This window comes from Ochlerotatus camptorhynchus, unplaced genomic scaffold (assembly GCF_037179485.1).
Source record: "Ochlerotatus camptorhynchus isolate MF236.1 unplaced genomic scaffold, CSIRO-AGI_Acam_v1.1 ptg000349l, whole genome shotgun sequence".
Lineage (NCBI taxonomy): Eukaryota > Metazoa > Arthropoda > Insecta > Diptera > Culicidae > Ochlerotatus > Ochlerotatus camptorhynchus.
The window spans coordinates 664,588-683,654 of NW_027040837.1; the positions used below are offsets into that span (position 1 = coordinate 664,588).

The window sequence follows — 19,067 nt, forward strand, 5'->3', positions numbered from 1 at the left end:
CCGCTCATAAGTCAAATTTTTTTGTGAGTTCATTCCGTGCATTGGTCAATTCCAGGAAAACTTCTCAAATTTGAGGAAAATCGATGAAAATTAATCTCAGTTCAGGAGTATACTACTGAGTGATGTCTCTTTAAATTTTAGGAGCGACCTCGTTTTTGCGAGTGAACGATACTCAAATAAGAGGGAGATTTATTTGCCGTGCTTTCATCTGCTTTGAAGTTATAACTTAGTACTTAGAGCAACCGTAACGGTGGTTGTCATTTGCGCGACTATTTAAACTGCGCATAGCGCTCTCATTTTAGTTTAGTCACTCTTCTCCACACCGGTCGCTGCTATCGCGGTTATCAATTTACTCGCCGTAGTCCGTACCGGTAGTGAGCATTTTGACATTTCTACGAATAGCAACCTTTCTCCCGCGCTGCTAAATTTGGTAACGCGCTTCTCACCGAGAAGCCGACTGCTATTTTAGTTACTCGTATGGCAACCCCCGATACGGTAGCTGCGCTATGATGAAGGCTGCTAAAATGAGTTTAGCAGCGTACCGTTACGGTTGCTCTTAGTACTAGTTAAAGCGCCTGGATAAATTCAGTCTCTTTAGTACTAGTATACTCTCTCTGAGTGAGATTGAACGGTCGTGAAGACACTCTAAGTTGTCAAAATTTACCTATTTTCTGACAGCGGCATGCATGGTTCAAACACGGGTTTATTTTACCCATTAAAAGTATTCACTAACCACCGTGTAACGACCGGTGTGTGTATTGGATAACTCTGCTAAATCGTTCATAAACGATTCAGCAGAGTTATCCAATACACACACCGGTCGTTACACGGTGGTTGGTGAAAACTTTTTAATGGATAAAATAAACCCGTGTTTGAACCATGCATGCCGCTGTCAGCAAATAGGTAAACTTTGACAACTTAAAGTGGGTATTAAAATACCCATTTTATGAATCAATTTCAAAATAATTTTTACCATACCCATGAATCATAAGTTTTTACTGGCCGAATCCCTTGAGTTCATTCAAATTTCAGAAAGAGTTTGTTCGATGTTTAGAATCTGTTTTGTTTAATGTTTTTAGTTTGATTTCTAAAGAATTAGTCTACATATATAAGAGATTTCGAAATCCTAGTGTCTTGATGTATTTTTTAAGTGATTTGTCAAGTCAAGTGAGAGACAAACCTACTTCGTGCTGAATATTTATTTGGAGAAGAAACAATCAAGAGCAAATTTTCATTACGTCGAATGTAACAAAGCTAAACAAAGTTTCATTATGTCGTAAGTAACATTCGCACCGATCCGAGAAAAATAAAGTTTTGCTTTGATGACCGAAAAGTTATTCCTATTTCCAATTAAACACATATAATCTCATAGTGATAGCAATGTTTAACATATTCAGCCGGGTTTTAATCATACAAAGGCAAATCGCTAGCTTTCATGCTAAGAAATACTGGTTTTTGAGTCAAAAGTTATTATACGTCGTTTGGTGGCCCCTATTGTTACTTAAGTCAAAGTGTATTTACCAGGATATTCGGGAGAATTATCAATTACGTCTCCTTACGTGCAGCCCATTCATCATTTTAGGACCACCGAAATCATCTTAGCAACCAACAGTTCGATTTATTCACTTTAATAATGAGAAAGCGAAACGACGAACGAACACTTTTCACGGGTTTCTCAGCGCTGTTACTTAAGGCAAACGGCATCTCCATAGAAATCGGGTGACTTAAGTAACATCGAAAATTATTTTGATCGGAAGGTGATTACGTCAAAAAGCAATTTGACTGGTAAATAAATTTAAAAATGGGATTTGATCCTATATTCGGACAGTATATAGTGTAATAGCAGGAGAATCGATTGACACTGATAGCTCGACTTTTTTTTACCTTTGTTACATTCGACGTAATGAAAATTTGCTCTTGAACTTATCGTCGAACTTCGAACTGAAATTGATCGCAGAGTTTCGTGATTGTTTTTTTTTCACAACATTGATAAACTTAACCACGAAGACTGCAGATTGAAGGTTAAGATCCAACTACAGACCCAGGTAGTTGTCCTCTGGCAGATCCGAATAGCCCAGCGATTTTTTTTAAATCACTTGTTGTGATGCTACATGAATGAATTTGAATCTGGGGCTAGTATGCGTACACTGGTGGTTACGAAACTCTCCTCTGGGCGATCCGGAACATCCATAAAAGTGGTCAATTTGTAAAAATGATCGAAATATCGATCTTCGTATGCTCCTCTTATAAAGGGCATTTTTGGGTGCCCATCTGTATTACTAGATTACATATTTTAGCTTGTGAATGTATCAAAAAATGTTGAAACCTTTTAGAAGTTCTGATTGATAGAAATGTGTTAAAAGATCTTTAAGAGTAAGTTTCGCCAGCTGCAGGGAAATCTAATAGATTTCAGGAAAATTTACTTCAGCGAAGATCAAGAGCTTCAGGGCAGTTCCATTAAATTCAGGAAAATTTAAGCTTAATGTCCTATGAGTAAGTTACGTGAACTTCGGGTAGGTTCTGACAATGTTAGGGCAGTTCCATGAATATTAGGAAAACTGTGAGAACTTGAGGGACGTTCCTAAAACTTTAGTTTCGTTTCTAGAACTTTGTGGCAGTTCCATTTATTTCAGTAAAATAGAGGAAACCATCAAGAAGTTCCGAAAATTTTGAGGATAGTAAAAAAACTTCAGGGAAAGAACTTAAAAACATTAAGAAAGCTACACAGTAGAAGGAATTTTTGAAGGGAAGTTTAAAGATCTTCTGGGCAGTTCCATTAATTTCTGAACAATTCCAGGAACATCATCAGGAGAACATACGGGAAGTTCCGTAAACTTCAGGAAACAAAGGAGATCCTCAGGAGAGTCGGAGGAATGAAAAGAAGTACTGAGAATTTCAGGAAGCTTACAGGAAAACTGCGGGAACAAAAGGGAAGTTCCGAAAACTCCTGGAAATTTTGGTGAACTTCAGGATTTTCAAGTGATTCCAAAAACTTCAGGAAACTGCAGGAATTTTTAAGACAGTTTGAGAAATTCAGGGATGTTCAGAGAACTTCAGAGAAGTCAAAATGATTTCAGAGGCGTGGCGGAAAATTGACATTTTAAAGAACTTCCAAGTATCTCAAAGAAATTGGACTAGAGAGCTTTAGGGAAATTTCAGAGATATTAACGGCACTTCCAATAACTTCACAACTTCGTGAAATTCAAGAAATTCCAGACTTGCAGGAAAGTTCGAAGATGTGTATGGGAAAGGTCCGATGAATTCCGGTCAATTACATAAACTTCAGAAAAACTTCGAGAAATTTTTGACAGTTCTATTTAGTTCAGGGTAATACCACAAACGAAGTTACAGACGACTAACTGGCGAAGAAATCCATTAAAATAATGTGGTTCACTGTAATAGAATTTTCTTGGAAGCTTGTGCCATCATCCACCAGATGGGTTAGTTTTTTTGTTTTGATTTGAACAAAGTTGATTTTGTGTACAATGATTCTTTGACAGTGTGCAAAGAGTGCGTATCATTTTGTCGTTTTTTTATGCATTGCAGTTTTGAGTAGAGTGAATGAGATAGAACCAAAACATTCTAGTACATTTGGTGAAAATGCTAGTTCAATCTAATAGTAGTGTTGCCATGTGGTACAATCCAGTAGTAGTGGTGTTGCCATGTGGTACACTGAAAAATTGCAATAGCAGGTTAGTCAGCAAAGTTTTCGAGTCGCTCCGTCTGTCACTTCGTTTGTGGTAATACCAAGAACTTCAATAGAATTGAGAGTACTTCAGGAATGCTTCGAGAGCAGAAGTACTGATTAAAAGAAACTAAGAACAGTTCGAATAATTCCAAGGAAATTGAAGAATGTTTAAGAAGTTCCAAGAAACTCAGGAAATTTCCGAAACTTCATCATAGTACCAAGACCTTTATTTAAATTTCAGAAACATAAGTGATGTTACATGAGCATCAGGAAAATGTGAGATCATTTAAGGGAGTTCCATGGATTTCAATGCAGTTTAAAGAACTGCAAAAAATGCAGGAACTTCAGCAACGATCAGATTATGTTCAAGAAAATCGCGAGATCTTTTAAAATGTTCAGAAATCTTCACGATCGTCTAGAGACCTTCAGAGAAGTATATAGATTTTTTAGTAGTTTCATTATATTTTGGGAAGTTCTCGGAACTTCGTGGATGATTAGAGATCTTCATATCAGTTTCATTTATTTAAGGGAAATTGTAGAATATTTCAAGGAATTCAAAGGAATTATGGGATATTTCAAGAATTTCATACATTTTGCGATGCTTCAGAAACGATGCGAGGTCTTCAGGAAATTTTATAAATATGATTAAAATTTCCGGAACAATAGAAAAAAAAATGAACTTTAGGAAAGATTCAAAAGCTCACGGAAGTCCAAATAAAACTAGGATTTTTACGCGAATTGTCTAGTTTTGTGGATGTTCAAAATCTTCCAGAGAACCACACCGCTACCTGATTGCACATGCTAGCCCTACATCCTAATTCATACATGTAGCTTGAGAATAAGTGAATTGTGAAGCTCTTGAATCTTTTTTATGAATTGATCACTGCTTACGCATGGTGCGGACCTCCCGAAAGACCGAGTTGTGGCCAGCAGAGTTCGCATGCTAGTCCCAGATCCAAATTCATTAATGTAGCATCAAAAAATTTTTTTTTTAATTATGGAGCTCTAGAGGATCTTTTCTATGAATTGGCCCCCTTTATGGATATTCCGGCACATACTTGTTTCAAATCCAAATTCATTCATGAAGCATAACAACAAGTTGATTAAAAAAATCTAGATCATTTTTAACTCATTTTCCACATTTATGGATTTTTCGGGTCTTCCAGAGGAATGCTTTGCTGTCCCTTGGTTCCACATTTTTGTCCCAGATCCAAATTCATTCATATATCACAATATTCAAATGAAAAACTAAACAAACATTTCTTAGGTAGCAACGCTTGGGCCGGTTGCTATCGTGCTGCTATGTTTGTCGACCCGCTGTTCACCGAGAGGCAAATTGTTATTTCCCGCACTTGAATAGCAACCCCCAGTGCGATTACTGCATTATGGTTGAGGTTGCTAAAATAGCTTTATTTAAAAACCACTAACGTAGAGTGCGCCACGCGAGTTCGAGAAGAAATGTCAACCAAACCGTTTGTTTACATCAGAATAAGTATTTCCCCTAGGGTTACCATATGGTATCCTAAAGGAGGACATGTCCTCCTTTTTCAATAATTTTTCTACATCCTCCTTTTGCCCGAAAATGTCCTCCTTTTTAATCCTTGTATTTTTGCCAGTAACAGATTCTTAAAATTGTTTTCAAAGACCGTTGTTTGCAGAGCTTATTTGTTTAATTATATCGCAACCTCATCTTATCTAGCAAATGCCATTAGATGGTAGGGTAGGACTAAGAGTATACTACAGCCACAAACGAAGTGACAGACGACTAACTGGCGAAGAAATCCATTAAAATAATGTGGTTCACTGTAATAGAATTTTCTTGGAACCTTGTGCCATCATCCACCAGAAGGGTTTGTTTTTTTGTTTTGATTTGAACAAAGTTGATTTTGTGTACAATGATTCTTTGACAGTGTGCAAAGAGTGTATTATTTTGTCATTTTTTGTATGCATTTCAGTTTTGAGTAGAGTGAAAGAGATAGAACCAAAACATTCTAATACATTTGGTGAAAATGCTAGTACAATCCAGTAGTAGTGTTGCCATGTGGTACAATCTAGTAGTAGTGGTGTTGCCATGTGGTACACTGAAAAATTGCAATAGCAGGTTAGTCACCAAAGTTTTCGAGCCGCTCCGTCTGTCACTTCGTTTGTGCTACAGCTGTCAACCCCACTACATTTAGGCTGCGATCCATTTGGTGATTATTTTCGAAGTGTCAGTGAAAATTCATCAAATGGAACACAGTCTGTGTTCCATTTTTCTGAATGCTTACATAAATTTGATATTTCGAAAATAAATTATAATGTTCGAAAATCTGTCTGTTGTTGACCGTGTGATTTTCGAGGTGTTTGTCAAAATTGATTCCTAGGCTGAACATTTTCTATCTGTAAAATTTAAGCTAAAATTCATCAAATGAATTCAACATGTGTTCGATTTTGACGTTCTGGTACTATGGTATTTTAGGTATTTTTTGTTTAGGCCGCTACCATACTAAGAGCGAAGAGGCACGCGAATCGTGAAATCGAATGTAAGGAATAATATCAATAATAGGAACTCTTTTGTATAGAACGCTAAGCACGCCTCTTCGCTCCTACTATGGCAGCGGCCTTATAGTCCTATGCTGAATCAATTGTAAAATTAGCAGGTTGCTTAGATGTTCCATGAACATGGTAAAAATTGGGATGATTCTAAGGCTGTAACGCTGTAGTTTTCATGCAAATCAGCTAGACTAGATCATTAACAAGTATCAAAAATTTATTATGAAGGCTAGTTTGATACATTTTTCAAAAGTATAACGAGAAGATGAATTGAATTGGTAAATACTACAATTTATGAACAATCATATTCATATATTATTAAAACGATTGATATTATTATAACGATTGATAAAAACTCAGTGTCCTCCTTTAATGTTAATAATGGGAATCATTGTCCTCCTTAATCTCCAAGCTTCAAATGAAATGTCCTCTTTTTCAAGTTTTTGATATGGTAACCCTAATTTCCCCCAACGCAAATAACAGCATGTTTCATTCAAAATCTTGCCAATTTCCATCGGTAATTGTCTTATTGTACGATTTTCCACAAATCTGAACTGATTTGCACCTTAACTATTCACACACAAGAAATCCGGAAGATCATAACCACTAAGGCACTTTTCTAATTTTCAATTTTTCTCAACAAAAATATTCCTGAACACCAGCAGGATATTTTCAAAAACGTTACAGAATTAAATTTTTCAACTGTAGATTAAGTTTTGCAGCATCTCAGATGAATCAAGTTATCAGGAAAAGTAAAAAAGTGTTCCGCTTCCTATGTCTCAAGGCAAAAATTTATGCTCACAACACTCTTTTTGACGTTCTCCTATTCACCACCAGAGGTTGAATCGATCGTTTAGTTTCTATTAAAAAGGCCTATGGTGATACAGCTTTGTCACTATATAGGCGAGGAGGTCGCGGGGGGGAAAAGTGCGGTTTTAGAGCAAATTGTAAACAAACTCGGTCGCTGTCCCATACAAAAATCCAACATGGCTGAATCATGAATTTGACACATTAGAACACCTATATGTAGTCACCTTGGTTGTAACTATAGATACTATAGATTTGCTTTGCACTTCATTTTGAACTTTTACGCACGAAACAAAACAAAACTGCACAACGAATAGACGAGTGCATGGATGGATTTAAGTTCACTCACTCGACAAAAAGTGACACAACAGCGGGGCCCTGTTTACTAAAAATTAACACATGTGTTCATTTTTAGTAAACAGGACCCCGCTGTTGTGTCACTTTTTGTCGAGTGAGTGAACTTAAATCCATCCGTGCACTCGTCTATAGCTCTATAGACGAGTGCACGGGTGAACTTTTGTTCATCTACTGAAAAAAAATTGACACAACAGCGGGGCCCTGTTTACTAAAAATAAACACATGAATAATGCTCGTGTAACATTTGAAAAGGGCCTATCAACTTTTGTAAATAATTTGCTAGGTCCTTTTCACGAGAACCGAAGTGCGCTCACGCAAATCAAGAGCACTATCGGGAAGGGGAGAATTTCCCCTACCCGACAGTGTTGTTAGTTTGCGTGGGAGTATTCGGTTCGCGCGAAAAAGGCTTAACAAGTTTTGTGTACAAAAGTTGATAGACCCGTTTCAAATGTTACGTGAGTATTATTCATGTGTTCATTTTTAGTAAACAGGGCCCCGCTGTTGTGTCACTTTTTGTCGAGTGAGTGAACTCAAATCCATCCCTGCACTCGTCTATGATGGCATGAACTTTTTTCACGGATGCCAGTATGATCATTTATTTTTTATGGTTGCCAAAACAAGTTTTTGTGCCTCCGCTTATCTATCGAATCTATAGTATCTATAGTTGTAACTACCCATAAATGGGTAAAATTTTACTCATTTAATGGGTAAATAGTCACAGTTTCCCTCGAAACAGCTTACTTTGTAGTAATTATTTGGTATTTTGCGGTTACCGTGTAGATGAATGTGAAACGTCATTTCAAATATAAGGATTAAGGTGATTCCCTGTAGCGTCCTTTTTCATGTTGAAACATAGTTGAAACTACTACCAAAGACGAATACTGAGATGAAACAGTCGGAAGAAAAACTTTCTATTTTAGTGTCCTCTTTCACGGTCCCTTTCATCCAATGAATATCCCCCGTATGCAAGGTAATTTTGTGGTTTTTCTTCCCCCTCGGTGCACGGTAAGAAAAAAGTGCCCAAAATTAAGTTACTTTCACTCAACACGTGGCTTCAGTGGGGCTACTGTGTTACCTGACTTATAACGAATATACGTTGTATACGAGTACCCCGAATACAACGTATGATAGCATTTGCAATGTAAAATTAGACGAACTATACGTTGTATTCGGGGTACTCGTATACAACGTATATTCGTTATAAGTCAGGTAACACAGTAGGTAAAATTAAATTAAACAAGAAAACTCAATTTTGAGTAATCCTGATGAAGAATCCATTGAGTAAAAAATACCTAACGGTCAATCACATGGAATAGGTGAAAAATACCCAACGTTCCAGCATGCAACCGGTTTTCGTTGCAACTTTTTTTGTCACTACCCCCTATGGATACCACACAAACGATATCATAGATGGCACGACGATACCGCATAGAGTTGGGATGATATCCTGAATTGGTGGTTAGGCGTTTCTTATGTTTATGCGGGATATGTACCAAACACTAACAAAGACTAATGCGAGGACTAATTGAGCAGGAACGAAGGCGATGGAGCACGAACAAATGACAGCGGCAGGTTGCTATGATTTTGATCCAAAATTAAGTTAAAAGTACCCAACGGTGAAAACAAAACGGTTGAGTACTATTAACTGAAAATTGAGTTCTTTCTTACTTTGAATCGCAGCGTGTTTTAGTTAAACGGAATGTATCGAGAAATATTTCAGGATATTATTCGTAAATTACTATACGCAATACAATTTACTAACATGTACATTTTAAACAACTACGGAAAGTACTAATTCAATCAATAATGAAAAATACTACGTTTTGAGCTAAACGATGATTAACAGAAAATTAACTTAAATTTGAGTTCATATATTATTACTCAATAGATGACCTCAAATGATAGAACCCAACGGTGAGTTTTTTTAAACTTAATTGTGAGTATTTTTTTCTTACCGTGTAGAGATGAAATTTTGCGCTCATTTAGATCAAAACAATCACACCAAAATCAGAGATGTCCCATTTTTTAATTACTCGATTAACAACTAATCGATTATTTTTTGTTCGCTGTGCTGTCATGTTTCCACCAATGAGAGTGCAGCACATGTTTGAAACGATCGGTGATGATTCTCTGGAGATGTTAATGCTTATATCGGAACGTTTGGAACCAGTTACATACAAGAATGATCAGTAGGCTGATTTGACAGCACGTCCCCCCCAGGATATAACCGATTACAAAAATTTTACTTTTCGGTTCGTTAATCGATTAATCGATTATTCGAATGAAAATCGGCCATCACTACACTGAACCAAAACATCCGCAATACTTCGAATGATTATTGCATTGCTCGAGCCCTTTAACAATATGCATTCGAAATTCGGATGATTTTCCTATGGTTGAATTCGTCGTCAGATGATGAACATCCATATGATTGTCATCCAAATACAGGATGATTTTCGTTTGAAAATTGGCTATAAAACATACGGCACTCAGAGGGCAAACAGTTAAGAATAAAGTGACATGCAACAAGAGCTTTTAATTAGATTTATAATTTGATTATATAAATTTCCATACTCAATAGCTATTATGGATACAAAAATTCTTCGATGGTAGAGGAAACTTCCTCCACCACGAATTAGCCAGACATTGGTTTTCACGGTTTACCTATGTTTGTAACAGCTCTGACAGCGATGGCTATGCTTCCACCTCGTTTGTCAGCTCAGATCAGCAAATGACGTTCGATAGAATTATTTACATCATCGTTTTGAATGATTTGCGTTATGGGGCTGAACCAATACCATATGCATTTCCATTTAGTATGACAATCATTCTGCAGAGAGCATTACGCATTTCAACTGAAGGCCCTATCCCTTCTCATAACAATTTTCATCCTGCAGTCGAGAGGAGAATCATCTGATTTCAAAACAATCGTTATCCGGTTGCAGCTATCATTCGAAAAAGCGGTTTTGATGTTTCGTTTTGAATGGTCTGAGGTTTCACTCGATCAGAGGATGGTGTTTATGTACAATTTAGATGAATGTGAAACGTCATTTCAAATATAAGAACCGTTCAAAAATAATGATACAATTTGAAAGGGACCGGGACTAATCACAAATTACGTCCCCACGGTAACTGAAATAAACACGAGTGTTCACCGGTTGGAAACACCTTAAGGGCCTTTCTTAAATAATGAGATAATTTGAAAGGGACCGTCAAATTACGTCACCACAACTGAAAAAAAAAAATGAGTGCTGAACGGTTAGCTTTAGTGGTCTATTTGGGTCATGTTAACACAAATTTTCACAAGTGGATTTTCAGTACATTACAAATACATTTCAGTTATCAAAGTTCTAGCATAGAGGCAACTCTAAGACCAGAAGGTCCCGAAGAAGCGTGCTCAACTTTTTGGATCAGCTCTGGTACTATCTTTGGTTCACCCCTCGAAACATGGGAAAATCCACGAACCCTTCATTTTATCAGTCAAAAGCGGATAAAAAAAACATTGTGTAGTACTAGAATTTCGTCTAGAATGGGGTACGTTAATCGATTTGCTTGGGACCAATTGGTTAGTCAAGTAGTGAGCCAATTTCAAATTGATAGTTTCGTATTGATTGTTGGTTCTAGTGTAATTGAGAAAACATAAAATGCTGTTGTTTTCGTCTCTCAAATGTAAGACTCAAGAATGCGTGGTTAGTGGATTAAATATGTTCTATAAATTACATTTAATATATTACGTAGCTGTGAACTTTTATTCGTTTTAATACATTTAATTGACAATACTTTTTTGCTACAAATACACATGATTAACCACTTAAATATGTTCTATATATGTTTCATCTTTCATGCATTTAATCACAGATTCACTTATAAATTTACTTTGCTTGAATTAAATTCAAGCCGACATGCATGCTGACTCTCATTCTCACAATCGTACCTAATTTCTAATTTTCTTTGTGAATTATCTCCGTGCCCCAATCGTTTCGCTACGCACAACAACGTGACTAATGCCTTGTTCAGACTACAGAGTTATAACATGTTACAATAGTTATCGACAAGAAAAATGTCATCAAGATACTAGGCTCATAACATGTTATAACTGCTCAGTCTGGCCAGTGTTTAACCGCATCGGCTGGGGGATTCCTGGTTTCCAACCGAAAATAAAATCCTAATATTTCTCCGTAATGGTATAACCACGATTGTCAGTTCCGTAGACCATCGAAATGCCGTCACTGGATTTTCCCTGATTCAGGTTGATGGTGGAATTGGTCGGTAGGATGGTTTTAGGATTGATGCAGCGCGCATAGACGAAGCTCCGGAACTTGTACATGAAGAACATCAGCACGTGGATGATCACGGCCAGTACGATCGTTCCCACGACGGTGACCATTGCTTTGCCGGGTGAGCGCCAATCCAGCACGTTGTAGATGTATGGGCGGTCATTCCTATGAATGCAAACAAAAAAAAAGAGAAGGGATCAGTTCCAGGCTGACAATGAATCTTCTTGCCAGGCAAGTTGGTGATAATATTTTGGCATGAACTTGAGAAATTATGTAGTTGACAAAAACTTGTTTTCTAGGTCAGTGAAAGGAAACTTGATTTGTACATTCTCGTCTTGCCAAAGTGCTGTTTCAATTATTTGTTAAATTTAATGGCACGGTCGTTCTGGTTTCAAGTATCTGTACCCATAGTTAAAGGTGTTCAGAACAGCACAAAGAAAGTCAAGGTTATTTTACAACATTCGATTTGTTTTCCTGTTCAATCCGGTGCATACAAAATCAGCTGTTTGAAAAAGAAATCGAAACGTAGAATGATCTAGTGGTGAATTTTATGCAACTTCCTATGAACTACTAAGAGGTACCTAATTGCGCTTTATCGTTTCAAGGAAAATGAAAATAAGTAGACCAATGCACTCTTTTGCTTGCGGGTCGTTTCTATGCGTCTTGAGCTGAGCGACTAGCTTTAGGATACCATCGAACTGGTTCGGCCTGGCCTAGTTGCATGAATGTATACATATATACTGTTTCTACTGACATACGGGTGCAATTGCATTTGATATTTGCATCTACAGTGATGCAGGCGCTCTGTGTGAAAATTTCACCATTATACATTGAATCATTATTTCCAGAATGTACCATCGGACATTGTTCAAGAACCAGTATTTTTTCCCATTAAATATTGGAAAAGGAGAACGGAAGTAAAAAAATCAGTTTATATTTAAAAATTGATTTGTATCATGGCAAAAATGTGGACCCGAAAAACCGAAAAAATCTACTTTTTGGTTTTGTCTACACACTCAATCTAGTCTAGTAAAATCTTCAAGAGCCTACTTCCTCGGCATTTACTTTTGCTGATATATCTTTAAAATATCTTGAAGTAATTAAATTGGGTTTTTATTGGGTGCGGAATGCTTAAATAAAACAGCAAAAAAGGGCTATCTTCCTGAAGATAACCATTTTTGCTGTTTTATTTAAAATATCTGTTTGTTAGCTGAGTCTCAGTAAAATAAATTGCAGATCTACTAGGCTGTTGAAATGTCGGCAAATAAATTTAAGTGTGTAGAGTCCAACTTTTTTTCCAAAAAAATTTCATGTAAATTTAGTCATAGATTTTTGATAACTTTTTCCAAAACATTTAAAAATTTGAAAAAGTGCCAGAAGCGGTTTTTTGGATGTGAGCTTTCCTTTAAGTTTATGTTGGAATTGGATGGAACCAGATTTCCTACACAGATAAAACAAATTTCAACAACTAATATAAAATTGTCTTTTTAAATATGCAAAATATGACTCAACTTTTACACTTTTTAATTCGCATCGCATTCGTATTAAGTTAGTTGCACTCATTTGTATTTAGGTGGTAAAAGTCCAAAGACCATTGTTTGGAAGTATTGCCACCACGGTCCGTTACCGTATTTAATAGAGATTTGGGATTGATCTCGGCCTCTTAGATGAAAGTAGCCCTATCTCCAAGAATCTGGAGAGAACTGTCCTGACAAAGTCCTTGCAGCTGCTGAGGATGGGAAGGATTGACAATTGGAAACTTACTTAAGAGCAGTGTCTGTTTTTATCATTTACCATCACATGCAAGGAGTATCGCTTTAACCCAGTGTCGATGAATTGCGTTTGTTTTGAACATCTTCGTAGTTACGAAACGAGCGAAATGAACAAATGAGTTTATTATACATCAACGAATACGCGTTTGTTGATATTCACCAGTGCTCGATTATCAAACCCAAAATTGTCAAAATCAGAAGTGATCCTCAAAAGCAAAATAATCAACGACATTTTGGGCAAAATGATTATTTTGAATATTGTCGACCACACTGCCTAAATCATCGATATTATCATCAGTTCAGCTTGAGGCAATAATTTGCCGTCGACTTATGTCTAAAAACCACGTTCTTCAGCGCTATATTTGTTTAAAATGAAAATAATCATTTTGCATTTGATCCTCAATATCATCCCGACCAAGATGAAGACGAATATCAATATTTACAACAACAGAGGCGATAATGAGAATCCAGCCACGAATGAAGAAAAACAAATGTTATTTTTGATACTCAGAGGTTGCCTAGATCAAGGGAATTTGTTTATATCAAAATTCAAATTCATGCAGGTAGTTGGTCTATCTGTTAAGGTTTTCTTCATTTTCAGCTAAATTGAGTGTAGAAGAAAGGATTTTTATCAGCACTGCTTAAGAGATATGCAGAGAACTCTACGACGTCTCATAAGTGTCACAGGAGTTTGGAGATTTCTAAAGTGGGTAGAATAAGGCATTGTGCTACCGAGCCTGTCAACTCAACATTTACACTTTTTAATAAGAACTGTTCACTTTATAAAACGGACACCGTCTAACCATTCAGGCTGATGTCCTCTGCTGTCCGAAGAAGTCGTCTCCACTCTACTCGATCCATTTTCGCTGGGTTGTCGTCCAGCATTATTACGACGTGCTCAGCCACCGTAGCCGCCCAATTTTTGCAATGTGGACGATGGATGGTTCTCCCAGCAGCTGGTCCAATCCGTGGTTCATTGGCCTCCTTCACGTTCCGTCTTCCATCTGCACTCCACCGTAAATTGTCCGCAATACTTTCCATTCAAAAACAACACGAGCATAGTCCAGGTCTCGTGGCCGTAGAAAACCACCGAGCTAATCAGCGTCCTGTAGATAATAAACTTTGTGCGGTGGCGAATTTTATTCGACCGGGCGTACAAAGTAGGCCCGATTCCCTGCCATAATGCGTCTTTGAATTTCTCTACTGGTATAATTTTCTGTGGTCACGAACTCGTCAGGGTGGGAGGTTAACATTCAATGACATTTATATAAGGTCTGGGCCAACAGGCAGCTTGCTGGTGTTAGAAGCAAAAATGTTGTAAACATTGCTGAACATCTCCGAACAGATAGAAATACGTCACTGCCATCATACTGAGAACAGATAGAAATACGTCACTGCCAACAGCTGATTCGTGTAAAAAGATAAACATTGCAATACAATACGAACACCACTAAACATTTGCACATTTCACTAACACCAATAAGCCCTTTGGCCCAGACCTTATATAAACGTAATTGGTTAACATTGTCTTTCCTAGAACCTCTTCCTCTCATGTCACTATTATCTGCTTGACCGTCAAGCAGTACAGTTCGGTTTCTACTTGCTCTCTCGAGTTGTTGGCTACGTTCGTTTCGATACTGATCGTTCTCCTTTTTCGCCGATTTTGGTAAAGCATCGCCCGACCCCAGCATGTTGACGCGACTGCTATTCCGGTCGGGAAAGGATCCCGAACGGACACCGCCATCACACAATTGGCATCGAAGAAGCTATTGGCCAACAATCGTTACGCCATCCTGGAAAACGGCGATGAACCGAAGGTGGAAAAGAAGGAGAAAGTTCCACCATTCTTTTTAAAAGGATTCCAGGAAGGCTTGCGGGAGAAATTCGACTTTTACATTGGTAAAGGTCTCAAGTGCACCATGCGCTGATGGTTCCCAGCGATGAACCACTACAAGGCCGTTGAGGCGTTGCTGAAACAGAAAAACTTATTTCTACACGGCCAATCATACCAGCTCAGCGACTGAGAATAATTAACTCAGAGAATTTTCTTTCCAAACGAAATTTACTCAAATTTGGAAGAAACTACAGTTACTCATAAGCTATGAGTAGCTGCAGTTTCTTCCAAATCTGAGTAAATTTCGTATGGAAAGAAAATTATTCTCAGTCGTGGAGTTGCTATGATTGGCCGTGTAGTATTTCTCCCACGATATTGAGGCGACCAAGCCGGTGGTATCATAGAGGTAACTCTAAGACCACTGGGTCCCGAAGAAAATCTTTATTATTTTTGGCTCACTCAGTACCAGAACAACGGTCCCAAGCAGTCCCAAGCTATTTCACTCACCCCTGCATGTTCTGCATGAATCCACACACCCCTGATGATATCTGTCAAACTTTCATAGCGAATCAAAACAAACATAGTGTAGTAATAGAATTTCAACTAGAATAGGGTACGTTAATCGTTTGCTTGGGACCAATAGGCTACTAAAGTGGTGAGCCAATTAAAAATCGTTAGTTTCGTATTGATTGTTGGTGGTATTGCGCGGCTTTCCTGACTTCCTGACATGAAAACAGTCACACTGTCAGATGAATTGAAGCAACATGGACTCAAGCCGATCCAAATCTTCAAGATGAATCTTCATGACGCTTCACGTAAGTACCGTGACCAGCTGTATCTGGTCCATATGGAAAGGAATTCAACATGCTTGAAGGAACCCAGAGCATTCGAGCCTCTTTCCACGTGGTGGTGATTTGGGAACAGTGCATGCCAGTCTAATGCGTGGCTTTCCGCTGCAAAAATTGTGGCAAGCAACACGCACCTGATGCCTGCGAATTATTGAAGGAAGAAGACCCCAAATGTGCCAATTGTTATGTATGGTTGTCCGAAGAGAGCGGCATTCATTGCTATCCGCAATAAAGCCCCTACGAAGCATCAACATAGCCGCAGAAGAGTGCCAGAAAATAACGGGCAGAACTTTCCTGCTATCCTACAACAGCGCCAATTTCCGGTGCTTCCACCACTTCCACTCAACAACCGTTTTGCTGGTGCTACATCGGTTCTGCCATCAGCTGGGGTGCATAACACTCCGGTAAACTCAAGTCGTCACCCATGTGTGGCAGCATCCCAAAGCACGTCTCCACCTCCGTGGCTATCGTGACAGTATTTAGGTGCTCCCCCTTCACCAGCGATCGATCGAGAAGGCAGACACTCTGCCTGCTTACATTGGCGGAACTTGTTGCACTCGTGACAGAAGTCATCATGATCCAGCGCACGGGAGGACCTGAATAGAACAGCTTCATCAATAAGTATGGATGGTGGAGCCATCAAAATTGCCAATTGGAACAGTTGCTCGCTCATGAGCAAGAGCATTGAGTTCGTTGAATTCCTTAATGAACGCAACATCGATATCGCCATCATCACCGAAATGCAGTTGAAGCCCGAGATTCACGTCTTTCTTCCAGATTTTCGGCTTGTGAGGCTGGATCGAACCAGTTCCGGGGGAAGAGGAGTGGTTATCGCTCTAAGGAGAAACATCGACTGTCGGTTGCTGCCGAGCTTCCAGATGAAGGTTATCGAAGCCGTAGCTACTCCTGACGGCTCCATCACCATCGTTGTGGTATACTGCTCCAAACAAGCCAACATCAGAGATGGGTCGGCAGCAGACCTGCGAAGAGATATTGTCAAGCTAACACGACGGCGGGAAAACTTCATCATCGCTGGCGACCTCAACGCCAAACATCATGATTGGTGCACCATTCGGCGCAATCAAAACGACACCATCCTGAACAACGACGTGCAGGTAGCGCAATACAGCATCTTGAATCCGGACACTCCCACCCGGTTGAGTAGGTCCGGTGCCCACGCTACCATCGATATCTTCATCAGCAACATGGGCAACAACATCGCTCAACCTATCACCTACCAAAACTCAGCTCGGATCACTATACTTTGGTGGCCGAAGTTGGTTCCTCGGTGAACCGATTCGAAGCTTCCCGGCGCAACTTACATCGTGTCAACTGGGATCAATATCAACACTGCTACGACACAACCCTCGACTACTATGTCCAACCGGAGACGTCCGAAGACGTCTGCAATCCATCGAGAAGGCAATATCCTGGGCCAGGGAACAACACGTGTAAGTATCCAGACAGTTGGGCAATACTCTGAACCTTGACAGATCTACCAAATATGTTATAAGACTCCGTAACACCATCCGAAGGCAGTACCAACGCTCTGGTCTGCCTGTCCATAAGACCAATTGCAATCGCCTTACCAAAATTATCCAAACCAGGATGGTTGATCCCAGAAATAACGACTTTACTAGTAAGATCCGCTCTTTCCCAAATCGTGCTAAGCCGTTCTGGAAACTAACCAAAGTTCTTAAAAATAAGCTTAGGCCCATTCCGCCACTGGAACTGATACCGCTGAATCGTTCCGACGATAGGAAAATCCGCGAACGCCCTCATTTCTAGATCAACAATTGAAATAGGCGGAACAACCAAATATAAACAATGGCTTGAAACGCAAATTCTTCGAGAATCAAAGCACATCCAAGCAATCTAGTACAATCATCTGATAGAGCAAACTTCCTTTATCGAAGCGTGGAAGTGTTTTAATTTTCGAGAATTTTGTGTTTAAAGCCATTGTTTACGTTTGGTTGTTCCGCATATTTCAATTGTTGGTGTAGATTTTATCTGTCAATCTTTCATAGCGAATCAAAACAAACATAGTGTAGAATGTTGACTTGGGACCAATAGGCTAGTTATGTAGTGAGCCAATTTGAAATCGTTAGTTTCCATCGGTTGGTTCTACCCGAGGTTCTACCACCGTCGAACCGACGTGACAGCTCATAGAAGCAGCATTCAAATTCTTGCCCAAAACGCCATATTTGAAATACGTTCACCCCATTTAAATACGTTCTGCCATCTAGTCATCCGATCGCGTCATAACGTACACTCAAAGATAAATTAAATCAAAAAAGCTTTAAAAGTATGAAGATTCCCGCTTCACCTTATTGAGTCCGAGCCATGATTACTTCGGCAGTAGTCATGCATGATATAATTCGAAGTAATCTTTCCAGTATTAAATTTTATTCTTTTCGAATATAAATATATAACCAAAAGAGATTAAAATTCTATCAAAAATTATTTAAATAGAATCAAAAATGATTAAAATTTATTCAAAAAAGATTATTTTCAATCTAATCAAGCATGATTAAACTGGGTTTAATATCAGATGATTATATTTTAGAAAGAGAGTATTAATTTTTAATCATTCGATATGATTAAACTGAGTTTAATGTCAAATTGATTAAATTTCAAGCAAAATGGAAATTGTTTATCAGTGTAACGTGAGCAAGGAGACAAACACACGTAAAATTTGTATTGACTTGGTTTGCGTCTGATCTTGTTTGACATATTTGGTAGTCTGTATGGCAGATAGAATCGCTCATTTGACAATTTGTCGGTTCGTCAGTGATTCTATCATGTTATACTTAAAATTCAAGGCAAATGCTTGATTGTGATTTTGTAAACAAACAATTTGATCGTCGGAAAATTTCCCCTATCTGATGGTATTGTTAGTATGCGTTGGCGAGCTACCAGTTACGCCAAATCGACGATCAAATGCATTGTTTA

The 19,067-nt window shown here is 38.5% G+C and overlaps 1 protein-coding gene across 1 annotated transcript in view; it reads right to left on the reverse strand.

The window, feature by feature from the left end:
• Positions 1 to 11,106: 11,106 nt before the first annotated feature.
• Positions 11,107 to 19,067, reverse strand: part of LOC135709081 (protein rolling stone-like) — a 102,598-nt gene continuing 94,637 nt past the window's right edge. The window contains exon 6 of the mRNA XM_065231275.1: positions 11,107 to 11,826. Coding sequence (XP_065087347.1) covers positions 11,550 to 11,826 — 277 coding nt within the window. The 3' untranslated portion in view covers positions 11,107 to 11,549. The remainder of the gene's footprint in view (positions 11,827 to 19,067) is intronic.